Genomic DNA, 24,047 nt, shown 5'->3' on the forward strand with positions numbered 1-24,047 from the left:
GAGTGTCGGAGGAAACAGGAAGCGCCCCATTGCCTGGTAACGGGAGAAATAGGAAGCGCCCCATTGCCTGGTAACGGGAGAAATAGGAAGCGCCCCATTGCCTGGTAACGGGATGCGCGCGCAGAATGTCGGGGGAAACAGGAAGCGTCCCATTGCCTGGTAACGGGAGAAATAGGAAGCGCCCCATTGCCTGGTAACGGGAGAAACAGGAAGCGTCCCATTGCCTGGTAACGGGAGAAACAGGAAGCATCCCGTTGCTAGGCAACGGGTCACAAAGATTGACACAGGTGGCTGTATCTCGCACCTAATGTCAGTGCGGAGCCGGCGCCTGACAATGTAGAGTCACTGGAGCCACTTGATCCAGGGCAGTTACTAGGGTTTGATGAAAATGGGGTTCTGCCCGATCACGGGAGGAGAATGTAGATATTGGGGAGAGAAGGTGTTGGAGAGAGGTGGAAAACTGTTGAAGATCAATAGAGTTGATATTCCTGCGGGTACGAGGAGGCTTGGAAGAGTTTGACACTAGAACTGGGGGTGAGCGAGTAGCTAATAAGGTGATGATCCGAGAGGGGGAAAGGAGTGTTAAGGAAATTAGAAACTGAACATAGTCTAGAGAAAACAAGATCAAGACAGTGGCCATCCTGATGAGTAGCAGATTCAATCCACTGGGAGAGGTCAAGTGAGGAGGTTAGAGAGTAGTTTGGAAGCAGCATTGGAACGTGGATTAGAAATAGGGATGTTGAAATCACCCATGATGATGATGGGGATATCAGTAGATAAGAAGTGAGGGAGCCATGCAGAGAAGTGTTCAAGAAATTGTTGGTGTGGACCAGGGGGGCGATAGGTGACAGCAACACGCATAGAGAATGGGTTAAAAATCTTAACAGCATGTACTTCAAAAGATGTGAATGTGAGTAATGGGACACTTGGTAGAACTGTGAATGTGCACTGTGGGGAGAGAAGTAGTCCAACCCCACCTCCTTGTCTGCCTCCTGGTCTGGAGGTGTGGGTGAGATGGAGACCACCATGTGAAAGGGCTGCAGGTGAGGCAGTGTCTGAATGCGTGAGCCATGTCTCTGTTATTGTCAGAAGGTTGAGGTTGTTTCAGATGAAGTATAAATATAAGTATTGTACTTAGAAACAAATTGCAGGGAGCAGACTTGGATAGAGGTCGTCTGTCTTTTACATGGTCCAGGGCTACTGTAAATGCTTTATATCTGCAATACCTGCATTTTATCTATAATAAAGTGTTCCCCACTTGGTCTATTCCTTCCAATGATCCTGCATCCAGGACAGGAGATAAGAGGCGCAGGATGTCAAAGTGCACAGATCCCGCTTGATGTAGCACAAGTGGAAGTGCATAGATTTTATGATTATATAGATGCAAAACCTTCTTGCATTGGGGCTATTTTTCATGTTCATGTATTTAGTAATTATCCAGCCCTTTAGATATACTGTAGTATATCCCCCAATCTGGGTGACTGCCCCCAGGTTCGCTGACACAGTCAGTTGGCTCTAAACCTATCAGACAGCTGGATACAACAACTGATAAGCTTATTATACAGAAAGAAGTCAAGTGAAACAAATCGACTGATCCAACAGAGAGCTGAACGTTGATCTCCGAGAGTCCCAGGGCACAGAACGAGCAAAGGTGAGATTTTAATACCAATATATCAGCTTTCTGCTCTAAAAACTGCTTTGAAAATGTTACAATAGACAAATCACATGAATGGGAATAGTGTCCACTATAATTATAAGTGGTTTAATTGCATTTTACTTTATATAAGCATTTAGTAAAACATTTTGTGATATTGTGTCCATATTGTTATAGTAGAATAATTGTTTGCAATAACTTTTGAACAAATCCCACATTCATTATGCAGCAAGATGAATGCAACAAAATATAGATTTGTTTTTAAAATAAATCGTGTTCCATTGAGAGGATGAACCATGAGTGATCTACCAATATATTTACACAAAGAACTTCTCAGATCTCAGTGATGTCACCTAATGGCAACAGATCATGTGATCAGGGTGTCACATTTTAATAATTTGTATAACACGTTAAACTCTGATCTTAAAACTGATTATTTTTAATCAAATTGTAAGAAACCTAAAACTTGTGTTGGTGACAATTACATCAGATGTAGATGTCTGAAGACTTATTGGATGGGAGTATTATAACCAGGCGTCAAAAATTTAATGATATTATAATTCCTAATCCAAAAGATTTTCAAAAACTGAGATAGTAACAAGTGTTCCGTCACTCAGAGTGCATCTATCTAATCATGTGTGATGAAAGGAGGGTTTCGGGCATATTGAACATGAAGGTTAAGCGTGACTGGCATCCACCTCTCCCATTACTGTATTATAAGGCATTGAATGAGTGTGGTGTTAATTGTCGCCAGGTGGGTTCTGGGTTCTGTAGGTACCATGAAGTCTATAACATGTCCCCACCTTACCCGGAGGCACCCAGAGAAGTTGAGCCCACTACTGGCTAAAGATTTATTGGCAGTTCCTCCGTTTGAGGTTGGCAATATTGGTTCCAGAAATGTCAATCAGCCAGAGAACCACTGTTACCAAAAGAGCCACTCAAGGGTTAATTCAGGGATGGGACCTGTGATTAAGTGATTAATCCTTTGTGGTCTGACAAGAGGTTGTCCATTGTTCTCCACTGAATTCACCCAGACTCCCTGGAGCCGTTCTGCCCAGGGTCCCTGCTGCAACCTGAGGACTTGGGGGAGGCTCAGTGGCCGCCCTCCATTATTGAGGAACCAAATCCTGTGGGGTAATGTTATCTGGGACCAGCCCTATCAAAAAGTTGGTACCCAGCTGCCCTGTCTCTGTTCTATACTTCACTTTGGGCAGGCTGACTAGGTGTTATGACTTCTGTTGGACTGGTTCAGGAACATGCCAAAGATTGGATCTACTAAGCCTTCGCAGACTTTGCTAAATTGTAGACCTGAAAAAAAGCAGGTAGACATTGGGCTTGGTCCATCCCTTGCTGACGGAGGAGTGAACGTGTGGCTTGGTGGCAAGGAATGTGCTCTAGAGGAATGGTGATTATAGCCCCCTTAGGGTAGGCTAGGCTCTCTGCGAGGTGGACACACTCCCTGTTACGTACTATACCTTTTCCGCTGCAGAGGAGGTCATGTGATACTGAGGGGGGTCACGTAAGCGAAGGAGGTCATGTGATACGTTGGGTGGTCAAATGATAATCATTCTCTGTTGTATGACCCTAGGAGCTTCACCCTCTGCCCCAGCTTCCAATAAGAGATGGGCATAAAGCAGGAAGAAACTGGTGGCTGATGGGAAAGGGTGTGAGGGTAACATGTGGCTCTAGGCCCGCCTGATGCCCATCACTGGTGGATGCAAGCAGTAGTATATAGGTCACTCCTCTCATTGGACCTGGTACACGATGCTCTGAGAAGCAGGTGACCAGAGAGTTCAGGAACATCTCATCTACGTTTCATGATGTAATGAATAACACAAGGTCCTTTCCTTCAGGTACAGAACAAACATGAGGCGGCTGCTTATAGTCCTCGCTCTGGCCGTCCTGGCTGCTGGTTCTGATCAGTTGAGCTGTCTGCACGGGAATCATCACAAGGCGGCTCCCAGCCCCGAGCCTGAGGTGGAGGAGTGTCTGCTCTACTCTGCATGTAAGTGGCTCTGAGGAGCCTGGTGCTCAGCAGGAAACATAATGAGAGTCACAGGGGACATGGGACAGTGCTTGTGGTCCCAAAAAAAGTAATATAGGGGCGAAAGCAACATTTTAGACTTTAAGCTCTATGGACCAATGTGTCGTTCTCAAATATTGTGGTTGAGTTGTGTCCCTCATCCTGTTTCTTATAAAAGCACCTTTATAAATATACCATGAGCCAATATCAGTATATGAAGTTATATTATGTGTAGATGGCTGAGTCCTCTCCTACCTTGCTGAACGCTCCTTCAGCCTCTGTCTTTCTAGCACATCCTCCCCTCAACTCCCTCTGTCTGCTCCCTCAAGGCTCTGTTCTTGGCATTCTGCTTTTCCCTCTTCTTCCCTCTTATCTCTGTGAAGTCTCCTTCTCTCTTATATCCCACTTCCTCTCTGCCATCTCCACATGGATGTCCTACAGCTGCCTAAAGCTCAACAAATTGATCACATCATCCTCCCCTCTAAAAGTGTCACTGGCCCTCCTCTAGTCTCCCTCATGCTAGACACACTCCCTCCTATCTGCTTCCTTGGTGTCATCCTCGGCTCCAGAGTCCCTTGTCACCTCCTCATTAGGAACATTGTCAGAATACACCGCTTTCTCGGGATGTTACCAAATGCCTAAACTGTCAACATCTCCCCCAAGACTACTGCAATCTCCTATCTGACTTTCAACTCAAAGTGATCCGCGGGATCGCGTCGGAACGGCCGCGAATCTAATCCGCGGTACCGCATTAACGTGGATTTTTGTTCGCAGCCCATAGGGCTGCGTACGAAAATCCGCGTTAATGCGGTACCGTATTAACGGCCGTACTGCGCATTTTGCGCGGTAACGCGCGTTACCGCGGATCGGATCGTAATTGAATATGCCCCAAACTGTCTTTTCCAACTACAATCCACTATTAATGCCGTGAGAAGACTGATCGGTCTCACAATCCATATTCACCGCTCCACATCTGCTGCACCGACCTGCAAATCTCTGCACTGACTCCCTGGAAACTCCAGAATCCGTTTCAAGCTCCTTGTCCTCACTTCAAAGCCCTCACCAACTCCTCCTTTCGTCCTCCCTGGTAACCGCCCTCTCCCTCTAGACTGTAAGCTCTCAGGATCAGCATCCTCTCTCCGCTTTCTCACGTCTGCATCTGATCTGTTAACCTTGTCTGTACTTGTTCTGTTCTTATGTGTGATTTGTATTTTGCTTGATTTGTAAAACTGGACCTGCAGAGTTTTGTTCCAAATAAATGATGATGATGATGATGATGAGGAGGATAATTGACAGGTCAGCTATTTAAAACCAGGCACATGAAATGCACACACACCAAACTAGCTGCAATAAACGCAGCACATGTATTACACACCTACCTGGTATTACATGGCTGAGCTGATAACTGTATGTAAGTGTACACTGGCAATGTTCCCATGTTAATCCTGTTACACTGGATTTAGTATAATGACATGTTGGTTATAAGTCAAAGATGACAATTAATTATAGATACATTTTATAACAACAATTTATTTTTTGTCATCGTTTAGCTTCCTGTTGTTATGCCAACTTCACAGAGAAACTCTCTCGGTCTCCAACCATAGAGGTGGATAATTATTACTGGAACAGATGTGGAAACCTTAGCAAGACGTAAGGATATGCCGGTATTGTATATAACATATCATACACGTCATACATCATACATAGCGTGTAACATCTATAGGAATACAGACCCATGCATGTATACAAAGTAATGTGTGTAGATATACTGTAGATAGACATTTCTAAAATAACCCATCAGGAAGTGAGTAGTGACAGTTGATTGTTCCTAAATATTCTGAATCACAATAAGAATGAACTCACAGAAACAACAGACATTATTACACATGTTCTATCTTCCAAGAGAGGACAATGATTCCATGAGCTACATGTACTAAAGGGTGGTTTGGTAAAACCATCAGTTTTTGATGATTTTTCTGGCGGTTTTATTTACTAAAGCCCAAACCGCCATTAAAACGGCCAGAATTGACATTTTACAAAACCACCACTTTACAAATCGCCAACCGATTTAACAATGATGAACATACAAAGCGCCGGTTGTACTAAGCTAAGGATGGCAAAATCGCCACAAAACCACCATCCAAATGGCCAAAATAAACGAGGTGCTTGTGAGAGGCGAGGTTGCCCAAACTGCGTGCTGCATTCAGAACATAGGAGGGACCACCGTTCACATATAAATTATTTGTCAATCATTATTTATTGATTAAGGGGCAAAATTAATTTACAATTAACTTATGGGGCAAATTTTTTTTCTTCTTTACTTTAAGGGGACTCTATTACTGTGTTATTTTAAGGAGGAAATGTGAATTTATAATAATATTAACTGATTGTTAATGGTGGGTATAATTATTTCTGTCGCACAATTTGGCAACACATAATGCCCGAATAATATAATAATTCAATAATTTTGCTCCCTTTTAATCAATAAATATTGATTGCTCCAATAATTTAAATGTCAGTGGTGCGTCCTCTTATGTGCTGAATGGAAAAATAGCTGAAACATCGTGAATCACGCCATTCAGAATCAGGTATTATAACTGTCCTGTCGTTTGCATGGCGGTTTTAACCAAACTGCCGGCGGTTTAGTTGTTTTCGATCCGCCATACATCAGCAGACATTTTACATCGCAGCCTCAAACCGCCCTATAGTAAATGCTGCGGCTTGGAGCACTGAACCATCACCAAACTCGAATCTTAGTAAATCTACCCCCAACTGTCAGTAAATTTATTGAAAATAAAAGTTGATTTTTGTCAATAAGAAAAAATAGAAATCAGTAGAAATATATTGTACTGACTGTGATAATCTACACATATCATTCACCACACAATGGTTTGGGGGCTGAATATACTTACGTCCCCCAACCCCCCCCCCCCCCCCATATATTCCTAACCATTCACCCCTTTGAATGATTTTAGAAACATTTTAGAATCCCAAAAATATTGTTCGGAGACGTGGAGAATGACGTAGCTGATCACCTCCATAATTATTACCCAGAACAAAGTTTGGAATTTTTTAACTAGACTTGCTAAGGATAATCAGTCCGTCTCCAAGTATAGTTTGGTGGATTATTGTGAGGAATGGCTCAAGTCTGATTATCTAGTACTGATGTAAGTTAGCGAGAGGGGGAAGAAAGTACTTAGTATATTGAGATGGTCAGTAATCTAATAATCTGGAAATAAGCAAAACAAACAAATATTTAGTTCTCTGCAAAAGGGAAAATACAAGATAGTACAGGTATATTCATAAATAATTACATTAAGTGTGTGTCTTGTGTAGGAATTGCAGTCACAACATATATAAATGTGTTATTATGGTGTAGGTCACAATACAGCTATAGCTTCTTCAGTGAATATTAAAGATCAAGTTCATTATATGCAAGCAATGGTGTATATATATATATATATATATATATGTGTGTGTGTATATATTGGGGAATAACTATTCTGCACTGTGTAGCACTGAAAGCAGCGGACTGGTTAAGTCAGGAGCTTGGCAGGATAACTCCGGCGGCGGCATAATCCTTCCCCAGGGACCGGAGCACTTTCCTATGTATCTCAGCCGCTGGAAGTCATAAATATTGTGAAGCCAAAAGCAGACTGGGAAGATAAATTATGTTGGCCACAAGTTACAGCATCGCGCTTGTTATTCCCCTATGACCCATTACTCATAACACAGAGGAAACAGTTCTGTACTGAATAGAACAGCCCCCCCCTCCCTCCTCCTCCCCTCCCCAAATATCTGATCCACTAATTATTACAACACCTTGAGATGATCCTTTCACTGAACTTCAACAGTCCTTACATGTTCTGCTACACTGTATATAAAAAGCGTAAAATACGCAAAGAAAAATGTTATGCACAAACTTATCCAGAAGAGCTTACAATCTAAAGAAAACAAAACAGCTTCATTAAAACCCATCATTGTGAGTTATCAGTGGTTTATGGAGATCTGATTCTGTTCTATAAAACTAATACGATGACCTGTATTTTGTTCCTGTTGACCAGCCAGCCCCTAGTTGGCAGACTGTCCTGCTCTCTCCTACCTGCTCTTGCAGCTTTCCCCACCTGTGTTGCTGCTTGTCTGGAATGATGCAGCCCTGTGTGGAAAAAACAGAGGTATATGAAATATGGAAAGCCGAGCAATGAGTGAGCACTCTAGGCCCCCCTGAACCAGTCCAGGGGGTAAATGTATGAACATGCGGGTTCTTCAACACCCGCGTGTTCGGCGATTAAATTTCAAGCGGCGCTGCATTGTAAAGGGAAGTTTCCCTTTACAATGCAGCGCCGCTTGAAATTGAATCGCCGAACACGCAGGTGTTGAAGAATCCGCATGTTCATACATTTACCCCAGATGTTAAATCAATAGCTTGCAGTACCCATGTTTAATAATTATGCCCCCCCAACCTGCAAGCAGGCTTGACATTAAATTAATTGCATTCATATTTACTATATATATATATATATATTCCCTCTAAACAGTCCCTACATTAAATAATTAGTATTCACATTTAATAAATAACTCTCCTTCTCCTTAATTAATAGCCCTGCAACCACCCCAGCATTAAATTAATTGTCCCATCCCCCAACCTCTATTAATAGGCACCACCATGACCACAGTATAAAATGAAATAACTCTTATCATTAAAATAATAGACTCAATTATCGTCCGGTTCCCACCACTATCCATCACCATTAAATCATTAATTCCCACTCCAACCCCATTAAATTAGGTCACCTAGGGGCTAATAATGGAAGCCTACTTGTAAACTGGTTAAATGCCTCTTTGCTGTCATTTATTGATCATGAAATACGATACCTACAACCCTTCCCAAGTGAATTATAATATATTATAGAAGAGAGTTGTGTATACGCCCAACTACAGGTGCCAGAATGCAACAACATCAGCTGACACAGTGGTACATTGGGCAACAGGAGCCCCCCTAGTGCACAGTTGGTACCCACATAAAGGGAATTGTGTATTGTGAGACGTGATAATTACATTGACTGGTGGAGAAGGTTTGAGGATCAGGGTGTCTCCTGATAAGCAGCAGATCTCAGAGTATAGTTCTCCCCATTAAGAGACAAGTGCTTCCTGTATTACAGGGGTGCTGCCACCCCCCCCCCCCCCCCCCTTGTACTTAACACCCCAATCTATTCATCAAATTGTGGCGATAAAGAGGATTTTTATCTCCGCAATTTATCAATAAAATCAAACTTGCCTACACCTTCTGGAGGAGTCCTGTAGTCTCCCGGACAGAGAGCAGCCTTTCTCCTGGATCCCACCCACTTCAACTATATCCTGCGATCACTTCACAGGAGCGGAGCCAAATCTGTGAAATTTGTTGCACTACGCCCCCTGCTCTTGTCAACGTGTGACCTCTGTGAAGGGGGGAGGGGGGGGGGGGCTGAAGGGTTGTCAAACATGAATAAAAAATCACCAGGATAGCTCAGCGAGATCAGCTGCCCTGTCAATGATGGGCCCGGACTGGTGAACGGGTACGGCCAGATTTGGGCTTTAAAAAAAAGACATTGTAAAAATAATTAAACATAAATACATATTTAAAAACCATTGACCATTGCAAAAATGCTTTATTCAAATAATAAATAATTTCTTATGTTATCGTCATCCTTAGTTGGTGATAACAGAACAGGTATTAGGGGTATTATTAAATAGCCATCTATCGCTGGTAAATCTCACAGACAGCCTTTGGTATTTTAGGAAAATCTGCAACAGGTCATTCACCTGTCATAAATAGCCCCAACATCCCCCAGTCCTGCCCCCAGACTCCTGGGGCTTTCTACTAATGTCAGTTAAATAACGATAGGCCCCAGACAGACACCGGGAAGTCCCCGTATGACACAGATCATTTTGTGGACAGACAGATTGCAGTTTCCACACACACTGTGCACAGTACGGGTGATTATCAGTCATGGACGTCTGTTTATCAATCCTATATATCATTAAGATGCATATTTAAGGATTATTTGAAGATATTATTAGGGCTGATATCTGTAATATCCCCAATGACTAGCACCATCTGAAGCCGGCGTCAGACATTGAATCCTATGGGGAGGGCATTCCGGTAGATGGATCTATGGATCCTTCATCGCATCTTACTACTCTCCCCTCCGGTCCCGATCACTAAGGTGACCACTCCCAGATAGTGCCCATACAGCGCACAGGAGACAGGTATTCGCAGCGGTTCACCGTGACGGCTGCTCCGGAACAACGATATTGTTAAATAGTCGCCATCTTTCATCGCGCTAAAGAATGAAAATGTTTGTGTGTAAAAATCCTGATGATTGTTAAATAAGCCCCAGAGACTGGGGGTGTTCTAGTAGCTAATTGCAGCCAGTCAGATATTGTATCAGGCGCTTGTTAGACCATAAGATGAAAACTCTGGTGGGGGGTTATTGGCGTTACCTGTCTGATGATATTTGCAGTATGTGCACCATGTGAAAATAAGGCACAATCCCTAGAGGAAGACTTTGGGGTATATTTACTAATCTGCGGGTTTGAAAAAATGGAGATGTTGCCTATAGCAACCAATCGGATTCTAGTTATCATTTTGTAGAATGTACTAAATAAATGACAGCACAAAGCTGATTGGTTGCTATAGGCAACATCTCCACTTTTTCAAGCCCGCAGTTTAGTAAATCCAGCCCTTTCTCTTATTTAATGATCTATAGAACAAGAAACGAAAAGCTACATTAACAATTAAATATTATTTTAATTTACACCAGAAGCTTAAACATATATCACCGTGACTGGTGCTTATTACATTGGTGAAAATAACCGAAAACTAGTAGTAACACTGTGATAAGTGACAGACGAGACTCAGAAGGAAAATCTCCCAGTAAAGAAGCTTGTCGCAAAATGACAAGAAACTAACAATGCACAATGGAAGTGACATGAAAGCCCTGATAATTAGCAGAGATCGCAGCGGTTATTTGAGGCCTGTCCTGTGATATCGCGGTGAGAGATGTATTTCTATGTGTTTCTGCATATTTCAGATGTGAGGATTACTTGAAGAAGATTGAATGTTTCTATCAGTGCTCCCCGATTGCTGCTCACTGGGTGCACCCCAACATCTCAGCTGCCATCCAGAATGTGCCCATCTGCCAATCCTTTTGTGACAACTGGTAAGTGGACATAATTGTGTAGAACACCTCCAATACCGGGTGCAATGTATAAATGTAGCCATATATTTACATACGTGTGCCTACTGGTATGTTTCACCTGCATATTTATAATGAGGTTTACATGCACTAATTAAGAAACCTACATAACATATAACATACATGGAGGTCTGCGTTATAAGTATGGACCAGTGGTAACAATGTAACATGATACGACATTCGTCCAATTCTGCTCATACAATTCAATGGATCCCGCTCAACACATCTATAACACTTGGTAGAAGAGCTTACAATCTTTTCTCTAACAGCAGAGTACTTGGCTTTTATTTCAGTCCCTGGTGGCTGTAAGCAGGGCAGGAATCTGCCCCGGGGTAGAAGGGGCAGTTTGTGGCTCTGGGGGTTTGGAGTCCGTCCCTCGGGCCAGTGGCGGATCCAGGGGAGGGCGATCGGGGCGATCGCCCCCCCTAGCAGGGGCTTGCTGCCGGCGGCTGCACAATATGTGCAGGTTCACTCGGCAGTGACAGTGTGTTTAAAACACAATGAGAGCAGCCGGGCAGCACATTGTCATTGCCGAGCGGACCTGCACATATTGTGCAACCGCCGGCAGCCTTGAAGTCAAAAAGGGGGCGGGGCCTAAATCGCCCCCCCCCTAAATCGCCCGGGGTAGGATACTTTTCTAGATCCGCCCCTGCCTCGGGCTTTGTGTTAATGATGGACGTTGGTGTTGGTAGTTACTCCATGTTGATGGACTGAGGTCCTGAGTCTTATAACTCATGTTACCTTGGGCCCCGGGGGGGCCCTTATCACTCTTGCCCAGTATCTTGCCTAGGTCCCCATGGGGTCAGTCTCTGCCTCACGTCAGCTCCTCTCACACTCAGGTTTGAAGCTTGTCGGTCGGACCTGCTCTGCGTCCACAACTTTCTCACTGACTGGATCATTGATGAGACTGGGAACCACTGTAAGAACGAATGTATCCCGTACCACCAGGTAACGCAGCCCCGGGGGATTCTGGGTAAAGTGATGAAACTTTGTGGCTGATGTATAATATGATACAAGTCTGTGCTGTGTTATGTCCACACTGTACATCAGTTTATATATAACTGGGGAAGTCAGTGAGATGCATTAGATCGGTCTGTAATAAGTTCATTTACACTTCTACAGTGAGTCATTAATGCAGCCAAAAGGCTATTTATAAACAGCCAATATACAAATATACCTAAGATACAATCTGATGGCATCTTGTATATATCTTATGCCAGCAACAAGCTCTGACGATATTCCTTATTTGTAGCTGAATGTAGGGACATGTAATCCCCCTTGAACAGCTCTGAGTCACCCCCAGGTTACTGTCTTACAGCCTATAAATGTCTGAACTATCTTCAGTTCTGACAAGTTCTTGGAATGTTGGGTTTTAACTCCAAGTATCTCTATATAGAGAACTCTATATCTTAGTGTTCATTAACTGTTCATGGAGCTTCCATTGATCAGTATCTGGTGTACAGAGTTATATATATATATATATATATATATATATACACACACACTATATATGAATATACTGTATATGCCCTGTCAATAAAACTGATGTTATTTAGCTTATTATTAGATTCTTATAGTATAACTGGGGCGATGTTATCTCTCAGGGTTTCCATCACGTCAGTCTGGGGGGGTCAGAATGGAAGGACAGACACCACTGTCCCTGCCCCCCCTCCTGCTCTGCTAATCCAAACATCACGATACTAAGCAGCTACTTTGATTCTGAAATATTCCGTTTGTTTACTTTAAAGTCCATGAACTTATTTATCTTCAGGGTTCTGTGTATTTTGCTGAAATGTAGTGAATGACCTGTACTATAAACTGCTGGCACAGAGCGCCAAATACATGGGAGGATTGTCCCCAATTCTTTGCTTTCATTGCGAGAATTAAACATAATCATAAAATATTTTATTTTAGGAACATCGGAGCGACAACCAGGAAGCTTAGTTTTAATATACATTACTCCCCTCTCTCCTGTATTCTCATAGTTCTCCTCCACAATCATTTTGATTCACCAGAGAGATTAGTAGAGATTAATAAAAAAAGAAAGAAATTAATGTTTATAATACAAGTGTTGTTATTGTACATCTACTATTAATCTATTTACATGTAATTCTAGTGTGTTGCTCTGTCTTGTATGGTCCATTAGTTCCCGTAGAGGTCAATGGCCAATGCAGACCAATTATACCAGGGGCAAACGCAGGATTTGTAGAGGGGGGTTTCCACACCACGCCGCCAGTGGGCGTGACCAGCATGCATGGGGGCGTGGCTATAATTTTCCAACTCTTCCTATCCCCATAATATCCATGGGCAATGCTGCGTGCACTACTGTTAGGTGCACAGAGCTCTCCCTTTTCAAGCCGAGCCGTGTGAAGCGGGGGCAGGGTCCAGCCACCTCAATTATACAGTGCCCCAGGCTTGCAGGGGGGTTTCCAGGCACTAGGAACCCCCCCTCGGTTTGCCTATGTATACCACATGCATCCAGATCACTTCCAGCTCACAGGGGTAACAGAGATCATCTTACACCAGGATTTTCCAATAATCCCGATAATGTTTTGATCAAATTCACGCGGATTAATAGCAGCCTTTCAGTTGTTTTGTAGCCAAGCGCTGTGGTATCCGGCTAGCAGCTATGTGTGACCATTTGTGTGGTCAGCGCTAGATGTAAAGCGATTCCTCTGATACATCTCTACTCCTGCAATAAAACCTACAAATTATAGACCAAATGTAACTTCTTGGGATATGTCAGTATAAATGAGAATAACTTTTTTATCACTCGTCTAACCGCAAAAAAAGATAGTGTTGTTTGTCTGGGACCTAGAGCTTTCTGGTGGTAGCTGGGCGCGATGCCAGGGGTCTTTACACAGAACAAGGTGGCACCTTCTTGAAGGGCAGGTACAGCACCTGGAGGACACATTCATTTTTGAGGGGTTTTTTTTTGTACATATTGCAGTTTAATTTATATTTTTACTCTCTCTTTTTCAACAATTTAACCTTTTGAAACTTTTTACCAGTGATACCCTGGTGAGGTTTTTTTCTATGTCCCTCTGCTCCTGAGCAATGTCTGCTATGGAAAACAATTACAAATATGATACAATGTGGCCATTTAAGCTGCTAAAATGTAACAACATCTTTCTAAGTATTGCACACAGTCATGCTGTATGTGAGTCTACGGGTGATAGATTGGCAGCTCCTGGAAATATATATATACGATACTCTGAGCAGTCTCCGGACAATATATCTGAGACCATCATACCTCGAGACAGTCAGCCAGACAGTTGCGGTTTGAGAGGACTGTCGGGAGGACGTTAGGAGGTATATCTGTGCCCACTACACCACCAGGGCACAGAAAATCACAGGTGTTTTTAGGGGAAATGGGTTGGAGTGGGCAGCACGGTGGCTCAGTGGTTAGCACATCTGCCTCACAGCGCTGGGGTCATGAGTTCGATTCCCGACCATGGCCTTATCTGTGAGGAGTTTGTATGTTCTCCCCGTGTTTGCGTGGGTTTCCTCCGTGTGCTCCGGTTTCCTCCAACACTCCAAAAACATACGGGTAGGTCAATTGGCTGCTATCAAATTTCCTCCTCCCAGGCTCCCCTTCCACCATGACCTCTCTATCACTGTCAACAACACCTCCATCTCCTCTGTCACCCAACTTCGCTGCCTGGGCGTTACCTTCGACTCCTCTCTCTCCTTTACCCCCCACATTCAACCCTTGCCCAAGCCTGTCGCTTTCAACTTCGCAACATTGCCCGCATCCGGCCTTTTCTCTCTCAGGATGCCACCAAATCTATTATCCACGCTCTCATTATCTCACGCCTCGACTACTGCAACCTCCTCCTCACCGGCCTCCCCCTCTCCCACCTTGCCCCCCTCCGCTCTATTCTGAACGCGGCTGCCAGACTCATCTTCCTCTCTCGCCGCTCCTCCTCTGCCTCCCCTCTCTGTCTTGCCTTACTCTGGCTCCCCATCCCCTACAGAATCATCTTCAAACTCCTGACCACCACTTACAAGGCTCTCTCCCAGTCTACTGCCCCCTACATCTCCAACCTCCTATCCATTCACACTCCCGCCCGCTCCCTGCGCTCGGCCAATGACCGTCGTCTCTCCTCCACTCTGATCACCTCTTCCCACTCTAGAATCCAAGACTTCTCCCGTGCTGCCCCCCTGCACTGGAACGACCTCCCTCGCTCCATCCGTCTCTCTCCCACTCTAAGCTCCTTCAAACGGGCACTAAAAACCCACCTGTTCCTCACAGCCTACCAACCATCCACCTAACCCGCTCTCCCCTCCCTCCTTTACATCAACTGGCCCCTCTTGTACCTGAGTTTTGTTCACCCTCCCTTAGGATGTAAGCTCATGTGAGCAGGGCCCCCTTCCCTCCTGTGTCCTTACCTACTCTTCTGCTCCGTCTTTTCTGCATTAGTCTGCTTGGAGCTTCAGAACTGTTGGTATTTTTTACTGCTCAGTAATGTTTTACCCTGTACTGTCTATTGTCTGTGCATTGTACAGCGCTGCGGAACTCTTGTGGCGCCTAACAAATAAAGGATAATAATAATAATAATAATAATATCAAATTAACCTGAGTCTCCCTTGGTCTGGAAGTGTGTGTATGTTAGGGAATTTAGACTGTAAGTTCCAATGGGGCAGGGACTGATGTGAGTGAGTTCTCTGTACAGCTCTGTGGAATTAGTGGTGCTATATAACTAGTTGATGATGATGATGATTTTTGCTTTAGAGGGGGGGTGTATCTAACCGTATGTGAAATCTTGTGTGTGAGTGATATGTGTTTCAGCCACCAGGGGGCGACACTGTGAGGGCAGAGACTCATTACTTCTATACATGGTCCTGGGACATTGTACAACACTCACTGCAGCATCCACACTGCGGATGTTCCAGGAGGACGTTAGAACTGTCACCTGACACTTCGGTTACTTGAGTAAAGTATAACTGTTACTTGGCAGACTGCAGATATTACCAGTACCCCTCTCCCCCTCCCAGAATACACTGGTTGTCAGACAGGCTCCTCCACCCACATCACCTCTCATTGTAATATCTTAACACATTCCTCTTCTAAACTAGCTCCCCACAGAGACTTCTGACAGTGCATGTTCTCCAGCTCTCCTCACAGTGCATGTTCTCCAGCTCTCCTCACAGTGCATGTTCTCCAGCTCTCCTCACAGTGCATGTTCTCCAGCTCTCCTCACAGTGCATGTTCTCCAGATCTCCTCACAGTGTATGTTCTCCAGATCTCCTCACACTGCATATTTCTGTCAGCGATGGGGCTTTTCTCACTTCTCCCTCTACAACAAAGGGTTACAGCCAGTGATATCACCGCTATCGCCGCTGGTAACCGCCATCGGTAAGATTCACCCGCTACAATGGAGTCGGGAAACTTATTTGCATCTACAGCCACAGTACCTCCTCATATTAAAAAAAAATGTTTTAGTCCTTGAAAAAGCAGTTTTTTAATATGTAAACATTTTTTATATATTGTTTTAAATATCTTTTAACTTTAGGGTTTTTTTAGTAGAGTAACTGGGCTAAAGAAGCAGTAAGTTAACCCTTAGCCCACTGGACAGTATCGCTAGGGCACCTGGAGATATAAATAAAGGATTTTATCACCACGATAAACGGTGATTCTCACGGCCGGAGATAGGAGACTACTGATTAGTGTATATCAATCAGCTGATAATACCCACAATCTATGACAATGTTTCTCCCTGTCAGTGCTCTCTCCCCCCTCACCCCCCCATAGCGGATGAATATTTCTGCTTTGGAAGAACCAGGTTCAGCTGAATTTCTTCTGGGAAGATGCAATTAATAGATATTAATATTTAAAGTGTTTCTCAGCCAGATCCCACTGTTTATATCCCACACGGATCACTTGTCAGCTGCGTCTTGGCTGCGTCTCCAGTGTCATAACATTGGGAATTGTTTGTTCTGTAGCTGTTGGTGCCAGCGGATCCTGAGTGATCTCCGGCCAGCGGGACCCAGAGACCAAGCGGCAGGAATTCAGTGCTCTGGAACTGAGACGAGGAGTCTTGTGAGTGCCCAGACGCTGCCATCTCCATCCCCAACAGCACCCACAGCGATAGCAGCTACATGTGGATGATAACATGGGGGGATTTTATTTATCTATGTTGCATAAACTAAAAGTGTCAACCTACTGTTTAACACAACCCGTCTTCATGTATTATTGTACTAATGCTATTAATATATTCTGCAGATTATTACGTTACTGACCGATCTAGTGATCAGCAGAACATTGCTCTGTCCCATCTACCCTCTGACAGATACATAGTGAACTAATCTGCAGACTATTACATTACTGACCTCTCTAGAGACCTGCAGAACATTGCTCTGTCCCATCTAAGGAAAACAGATGCTGTATACACAGTATATATACTGCATTGTGTATCCTGTATTCTCTCTATAAGGAGAGCAGACGCTGTATACACAGTATATATACTGTATCATGTACTCTCTCTATAAGGAGAGCAGACGCTGTATACACAGTATATATACTGTATCATGTACTCTCTCTATAAGGAGAGCAGACGCTGTATACACAGTATATATACTGTATCCTGTACTCTCTCTATAAGGAGAGCAGACCCTGCAAACACAGTATATATACTGTATCCTGTACTCTCTCTATAAGGAGAGCAGACGCTGTATACACAGTATATATACTGTATCCTGTACTCTCTCTATAAGGAGAGCAGACCCTGTATACACAGTATATATTCTGTATCCTGTACTCTCTCTATAAGGAGAGTCAGCAGATTGTCTGATGTCAGAACTCTCCAGAACGGGCGTTACAGGATCTTCCAGTCCGTTCAGTAAATGATTTAGAATTGTGTTTGTTGGATTAAATGAATGTGCAGAGATTATCAGAGTATTAGTGTGATAATCCTGGTATTAGCTGCTAATTAGTGCTGGCTGTGTGTTCACTGCTAATGAAACCTTTATGTGGACCAGGAATATATCAGCGGAAAAATCCACCAAACGTTAACTGCGTAAAGCTTGGAGGGGGGTGGGGCGGGGCGGGGGGGGAGAGATCTACCGTCTCCCGTCTCTTTCTTACACTGAAACTATCATGAAAATATGTTGTTTTTGGAGTTGAATGATTGTAAATAAAATGACGGTTTACGTAATTCTCTGAGGGTCACTGATGAACCACAGAGATGTAAAACTGCTGCGCAAATGTCCGCTTGTGATGTGATGCGCCTACTTTTGCGCAGTTGCTCTTTGTTTGGCTAAGAAGTGAACAGATTTGTAGTCCATTGGGTGGTCCGAGAGCGTTTCTTGCGAAGTGCTGATGTAGTGTAATACACAATATGAGGTTTTATATTGTGGGATACAATTATTCAAACGAGATAAAGGGTGGAAAGAGTGCAAGTAATGGGGTTTAAGGACAGCGAGGAAGGAGCAGAGATGCGCTATTCTTTCCTCCGTATATAAACCTATACACTTTCTGCACTGGATGACTATGGGATCTAAGTCTTCATATCGCATATCCGTATATTTAGAAGAGGTTACTGACTGCGGTCACCTGGAAGTCTATTTATCTAGAATCCCTGCAGAATTGTTACTAACGAGATACCTGTTCTGTTAATGGCATCTTGGTATCTATGCGGCTTTCAGCTGCTGAGGAAATATTGTTCTGGTAAATGCGGGAGATAAGCGGCTTATCACTGCGATGAGGGAATGTTAATAAATTGGCTCCTAGTCCTGTTACTACATCTGTAGTCTTAAATCTATATTTAAATATAAATGATTGTACATTTTGATGCTGTTGCACCTCTAACAGAACACAGAGGGACGAGGGCTGGGGATATGTGGCCCCATCATTACTGGCCCCACCAATGCAGTAAACGTGTCTCACGCGGAGTGATGAATACTGGGAGGACTGGGAGGAAATGGTTTGTGTTTGGCATCTTCCCATAGACCAGAATAACTACTGAGGACGCCAGGCCGGTAATGTTTATGGTAATAATAGGTACGGAGAGTTATACTTTACAGTGAAATAAGTGGTTTCAGTTTCAGTCTCCGTGGCGCAGTGACTTCCACGTGTCACACAGAGGCTGACGGACAACAGAAGCCCTTTATCTTCCGAGGAATAATCAGGGAATTAATGGGACAGTGATCAGCAAACACCAATAACACCAGAGTCTTATTATCACATCTCATGTCAGAAGTTTTATACATAACATTATTATTAGGACAAGGAAACCTGTCCATGAAGTACACAGCACGTTACCGGGAAGGTACATAGGTATAAACAAGAGCTGAGAATAAGACACATGAAGAAAGATGCCCTATCCTGAAGAGCTTACAATCTAGCTAGGTAACAGGAGATAAGTGCGGATTCAGTCGGGGAGATCTCTGGAGGTAGAACTACAGCTTTGTATTATACAGTATTATTATTATATATGTACTCTTCTCTCTGACCCAGATGTACAGGAATGGCACAGACTTGTGTCAGAGCGCCTGGGGGTCCTCCTTCGTGGTCAGTCCTTCTCCGTGCCGGTGCCTGGACATGACTCAGACAGATGGGAATGTGGTCAAATACATTCTTGAGAGCGAACACTCAGAAGAGAGTGGGGAGGAACAAGCCTGTAAACCCCGACTGAAGGGGCCCGAAGGCAAGGAGGAGCCCGGCGAAGATGACTGAGTACAGGTACAGTGGTATGTAATATAAACATAGTACATTGTCCACGTATCTGCTGAGCTGTGATACACACTGTTATATTCCAATACTGCCTCTCCCAGTCTCACCCCGGGGGCACACAACCAACATTACCCTGGGGGCACACATGCCACAGACCTCACCCCGGGCGTACACAACCAATATCACCCTGGGGGCACACATGCTACTGCACCTTACCACAGGGGCACTGACCTCACCTTACCCTGGAACACTCAACCCCAGCCCACCTTACCCTATGGAGTACACAACCAACATCACCCTAGGGGCACTCGCCCCAGCTCCCCCCAGTATATAACTTTCTCTTTCATTCTGTGAGATGTGAACATTACACAACATTTATAGGGAGAGGGAACAAACATAGATTTATATGGTGCTGCTGGGACCAAGGGGCCGAACATTCCAGAAGGTCGGATGTCTCCCACACTCCAGATTTACAGCCTGGGGTAATGTGATAAACAGATGAGACCCTGATGGTCATTTACAGAGCTGGAAAAATGTATAAATGTATTTATTTCCCATGATATCAGCTGATAATTCTGGAAGCACAAGGGTTAATACAACAAGATGGCGGCAAATCTGGGGGTATAAACGTTTCTGATGGGAAGAGGTGTCCAGACTGAAGACAAGGTTTTGTGGGACAAGATGTTAGTATGATCATGGGGTAGAGACTGCGCATTCTGGGGCGATCTCAGCTCTGTGGGTGTGGCTACTGTAAGGCAGCGGCGCTATCAGCCACCAATAATACAGCAGCTATAGGTGACTGGGGGTTCTGTGGTGGTACCTGCGGCGGTACGCTGAGGAGACAACGTGTCAGATGGAGACATGAACCAGTCACTGTACAAGTGTCAAGAAAAGTCAGCTCTACTGGCAACCATGACTGTCATTCATTATATAGAGGAGGGGTCAGAGAGGCAGAGAGGGGGGGGGGGGGGTGAGAGACAGATGGAGAGAGAGAGAGAGAAGGAGAGAGAGGGAGAGGGGGGGTGGAGAGAGGGAGAGAGAGAGAAGGTGAAATAGGGGGTGCGAGAGAGGGAGAGGGGGTCAGAGAGGTAGAGGGGGGGTGTGAGCAGGGCCGGTGCTAGGGTCCATGGCGCCCTAGGCATTTTGAAAAAAATTGGGGCACCCCCCCCTGCAAAAATCGGTGCGGCCCCCCCTCCCGCAAAAATGGCGCCCTCCTCCCTCCCCCCCTCACCCCGTCTTTCCTTACCTCACCACTGCCGCCTCTCTGCTCCGTCTCCTCCCCTCCACTCACTGACACTAGTGAGTGGAGGGGAGGAGACGGAGCAGAGAGGCGGCGGTGGTGAGCAATAGCCTCTTTCCCCCTCCCCCGTGCATCTGAATGCTGTGCGGCAGCCGTGACAGGTATGGTCAGCGGTCGCCGCACAGTTTTAAAGTAATTTACATTCTTGTGGCGCCCTCCAGGCGCCCTCCAGAGCCCGGCGCCCTAGGCAAGTGCCTAACCTTGCCTAATGGGAGCACCGGGCCTGGGTGTGAGAGACAGAAGGGGAGAGAGGGAGCGAGAGAGAAGGGGAGAGAGGGAGATGATTCTTTTTTTTTAACATTAATAGTTTTTATTAAAGTTTAAAGAGTAAAGGGCAACGGGACACAGAAAAATACGGAAAGGGAAGGGTACATAGTAGGGAGCAGACATAACAGTGTATATCTAACAACAGAGCATAAACGTAGGTACATATCACCAATGCCATGATGGGGGGTAGAGATAACCATAGTACTAAGAGCTCAGCCAGGAGCTAGAGATGGGTCAGCTGGATCAGAAGTCGGTGGACCGAGTATTTCTGGGAGGCGAATAAGTCTGGAACCCTCGTCGTCAGCTAAAGTTACGTACCACGGCATCCACGTACCACGGCATCCACATGCCACGGCATTCACGTACCATGACATCCACGTGCCACGGCATCCACGTACCACGACATCCACATGCCACGGTATTCGCGTACCATGACATCCCCATGCCACGGCATCCACGTACCACGACATCCACGTAACAATAGGGGAGGATGGAGGATACAGTAAGGAGCATCTAATTTCTCATAGAAAAACTAAAGTGGGTCTTCGCAATAACTTTATGGGGGGTAACAGGGGGTGGCTATTTCAAAAAATTGAGCTCTAGCGGCTACTACAATATGGCCCCAGGGAGACATAAACACATATAGGGTCAGCGGTCCCTGTTCTAGGACTTTTACAGACTGAGACTTCTATACTGACACATTGTATCACAGTCTCACTGCAGTAACACACACTTGTCCCCTATATATCTTGATAACGGAACCTGTAATAAAGGTGACTGCAGCTTCTTATGGAACCAGGAGGTTACAGAATACTCTTCATTTCCTCTGTTTTTTCTGCAGGTGCTGCCGTCCCCGCGTTATACAGGACAGCTGAGTGTGAATATATACTGGTGGGCAGAAACCAACAGGGCAGGATATCAGGATCTCTTCTCTGAATCATCAGCAGATCTGTCAGTGTGTGATTCATCATGACCCACCCAAAGTAATGTAAAAAGCCCAGTGTCCCCCACTGGTGACCATCTGACCCCCACCAGAGGGCAGAGACCCTGAAACCACCGCCCAGAACTTGTCTTACAACTCTGTCACTAAGATCACAATAAAGAGCAGCTGTCTGTGCCCATCTGTACTAGTGGCTGCGCAGTGGATCATGGTTATATAGCTGGGGACACGGTACATGGTTATATAGCTGGGGACACGGTACATGGTTATATAGCTGGGGACACGGTACATGGTTATATAGCTGGGGACACGGTACACGCTCCAGGTAACAGCAGTCCCTGCTTTAGACAGGGATCAGCGGTAGGACAGTGGGAGGGGGGTGATGGGTGGAGTGTAAGCTGCTCTCAGCCAATCATATGCTGTGCTATATAGCGCTGAGCGACGCTTGTAACCTAAAGAGAAATACAAGTTGCTTTATGTAATATATAAATGTCCCAGTATTCCTAGAAACAGGGAAGGAAATGGGACAACGGATCCCTCGGTACTGACAACAAATATTCTACATTCTTTCATAATAATTTGGTGTGTTTTGCGCTGTATCATTGTTTTATGTCTGGGAATATCCTGGGTGACATTTATTTATCTCTTTTATGGAACATTTATTGCAGACAGAAAATTTCCTAATAATAAGTAGGAGATACGTTCTCTCTAAGGACAGAAATATTGAGGTTAAAGTTCTGTGTTCTCGGTCAGCTGAGACATTTGGAGACCGGCCTCAGGCAGCTGTCCTGGCCTCATAATCTGCTGGACTCCAAATATTCCTGCTGTGAGGTCACTTCCCTCATCCCAAGATTAACCCCCAGGAACATGTGAGAGCCGGGCGAGGACGGGTCATGTAATGTGGGAACATGACATTAATGCACAGACAATATTCATTGGTTACAGAAAACAATGGCCAGGAGCAATCCCAGAATCCTTTTCCCTTCTCGCAGTCATGTGACAGCAGCCACAGGTTCTGTGAATGCAGAGACTGTAACCCCGGTTATACCAGACAAATTTGCAGGAATATGTATTAGTATGTGATCCAGTCTCAGCTTCTATCTCTACAGTAAGTCACATTTCCCTGTGTTTCCGAGAGATTTCCGCTCTGTGTATCGGGGGTTAAACATTCACCTCCTGGGACCGAAAATTGTATCTCAAACATCACATTGAAATGGACATACAAGACACACGTATGAAACACACATACAGAAAGGGTTACTAACAGGAAGTCTGATGAGCATAGTACAAAATGACTCCACATGATAAAAATCTTATCTTCATCATTATCATTTATTTATATAGCGCCTCTAATTCCGCAGCGCTGTACAGAGAACTCACTCACATCAGTCCCTGCTCCATTGGAGCTTACAGTCTAAATTCCCTAACACACACACACACACACAGAGACTAGGGTCAATTTTGATAGCAGCCAATTAACCTACCAGTATGTTTTTGGAGTGTGGGAGGAAACCGGAGCACCCGGAGGAAACCCACGCAAACGCGGGGAGAACATACAAACTCCTCACAGATAAGACCATGGTTGGGAATTGAACTCATGACCCCAGTACTGTGAGGCAGAAGTGCTAACCACTTAGCTCTATTGTATAAATGCATTTTAGATTAGTTGAAGTTTTAGATTTGCTGGAATCATTTTTATATATACACTGTAAATTAACCCCATATTGCCCCTCGTGCTGATCACGTCCTCTGCAGCATTATAGCAGACTAGATAATGACTCTTCCATACAGATCTAGACAGAGAACTTTCTATGTCAGCAGAATCACCGCCATCCCCTGTCAGATACCAGAGGGGCAGCAGCCGGTTAGGTCACTATAGCTGGGGGTACTGGTGCCCTCGGCCTGTGCGCATGGATGGTACAGCACCCCTTTACTTACCCCCACCACAAGG

General features: G+C 44.7%; 2 protein-coding genes across 2 annotated transcripts in view; one reads left to right on the plus strand and one right to left on the minus strand.

The window, feature by feature from the left end:
• MAST2 (microtubule associated serine/threonine kinase 2) overlaps window positions 1-24,047 on the minus strand; it is a 162,003-nt gene that overhangs the window by 129,282 nt on the left and 8,674 nt on the right. The window lies entirely within an intron of this gene.
• LOC142098797 (riboflavin-binding protein-like) lies at window positions 1,528-22,283 on the plus strand. Its single transcript, XM_075181583.1, has 7 exons — window positions 1,528-1,651; window positions 3,508-3,659; window positions 5,228-5,327; window positions 10,751-10,879; window positions 11,755-11,863; window positions 19,374-19,598; window positions 21,998-22,283. The coding sequence occupies exons 2-6, from the start codon at window positions 3,521-3,523 to the stop codon at window positions 19,590-19,592; spliced, it is 696 nt and encodes a 231-aa protein (XP_075037684.1). The 5' UTR covers window positions 1,528-1,651; window positions 3,508-3,520; the 3' UTR covers window positions 19,593-19,598; window positions 21,998-22,283.

This window comes from Mixophyes fleayi, chromosome 8 (genome assembly GCF_038048845.1).
Source record: "Mixophyes fleayi isolate aMixFle1 chromosome 8, aMixFle1.hap1, whole genome shotgun sequence".
Lineage (NCBI taxonomy): Eukaryota > Metazoa > Chordata > Amphibia > Anura > Limnodynastidae > Mixophyes > Mixophyes fleayi.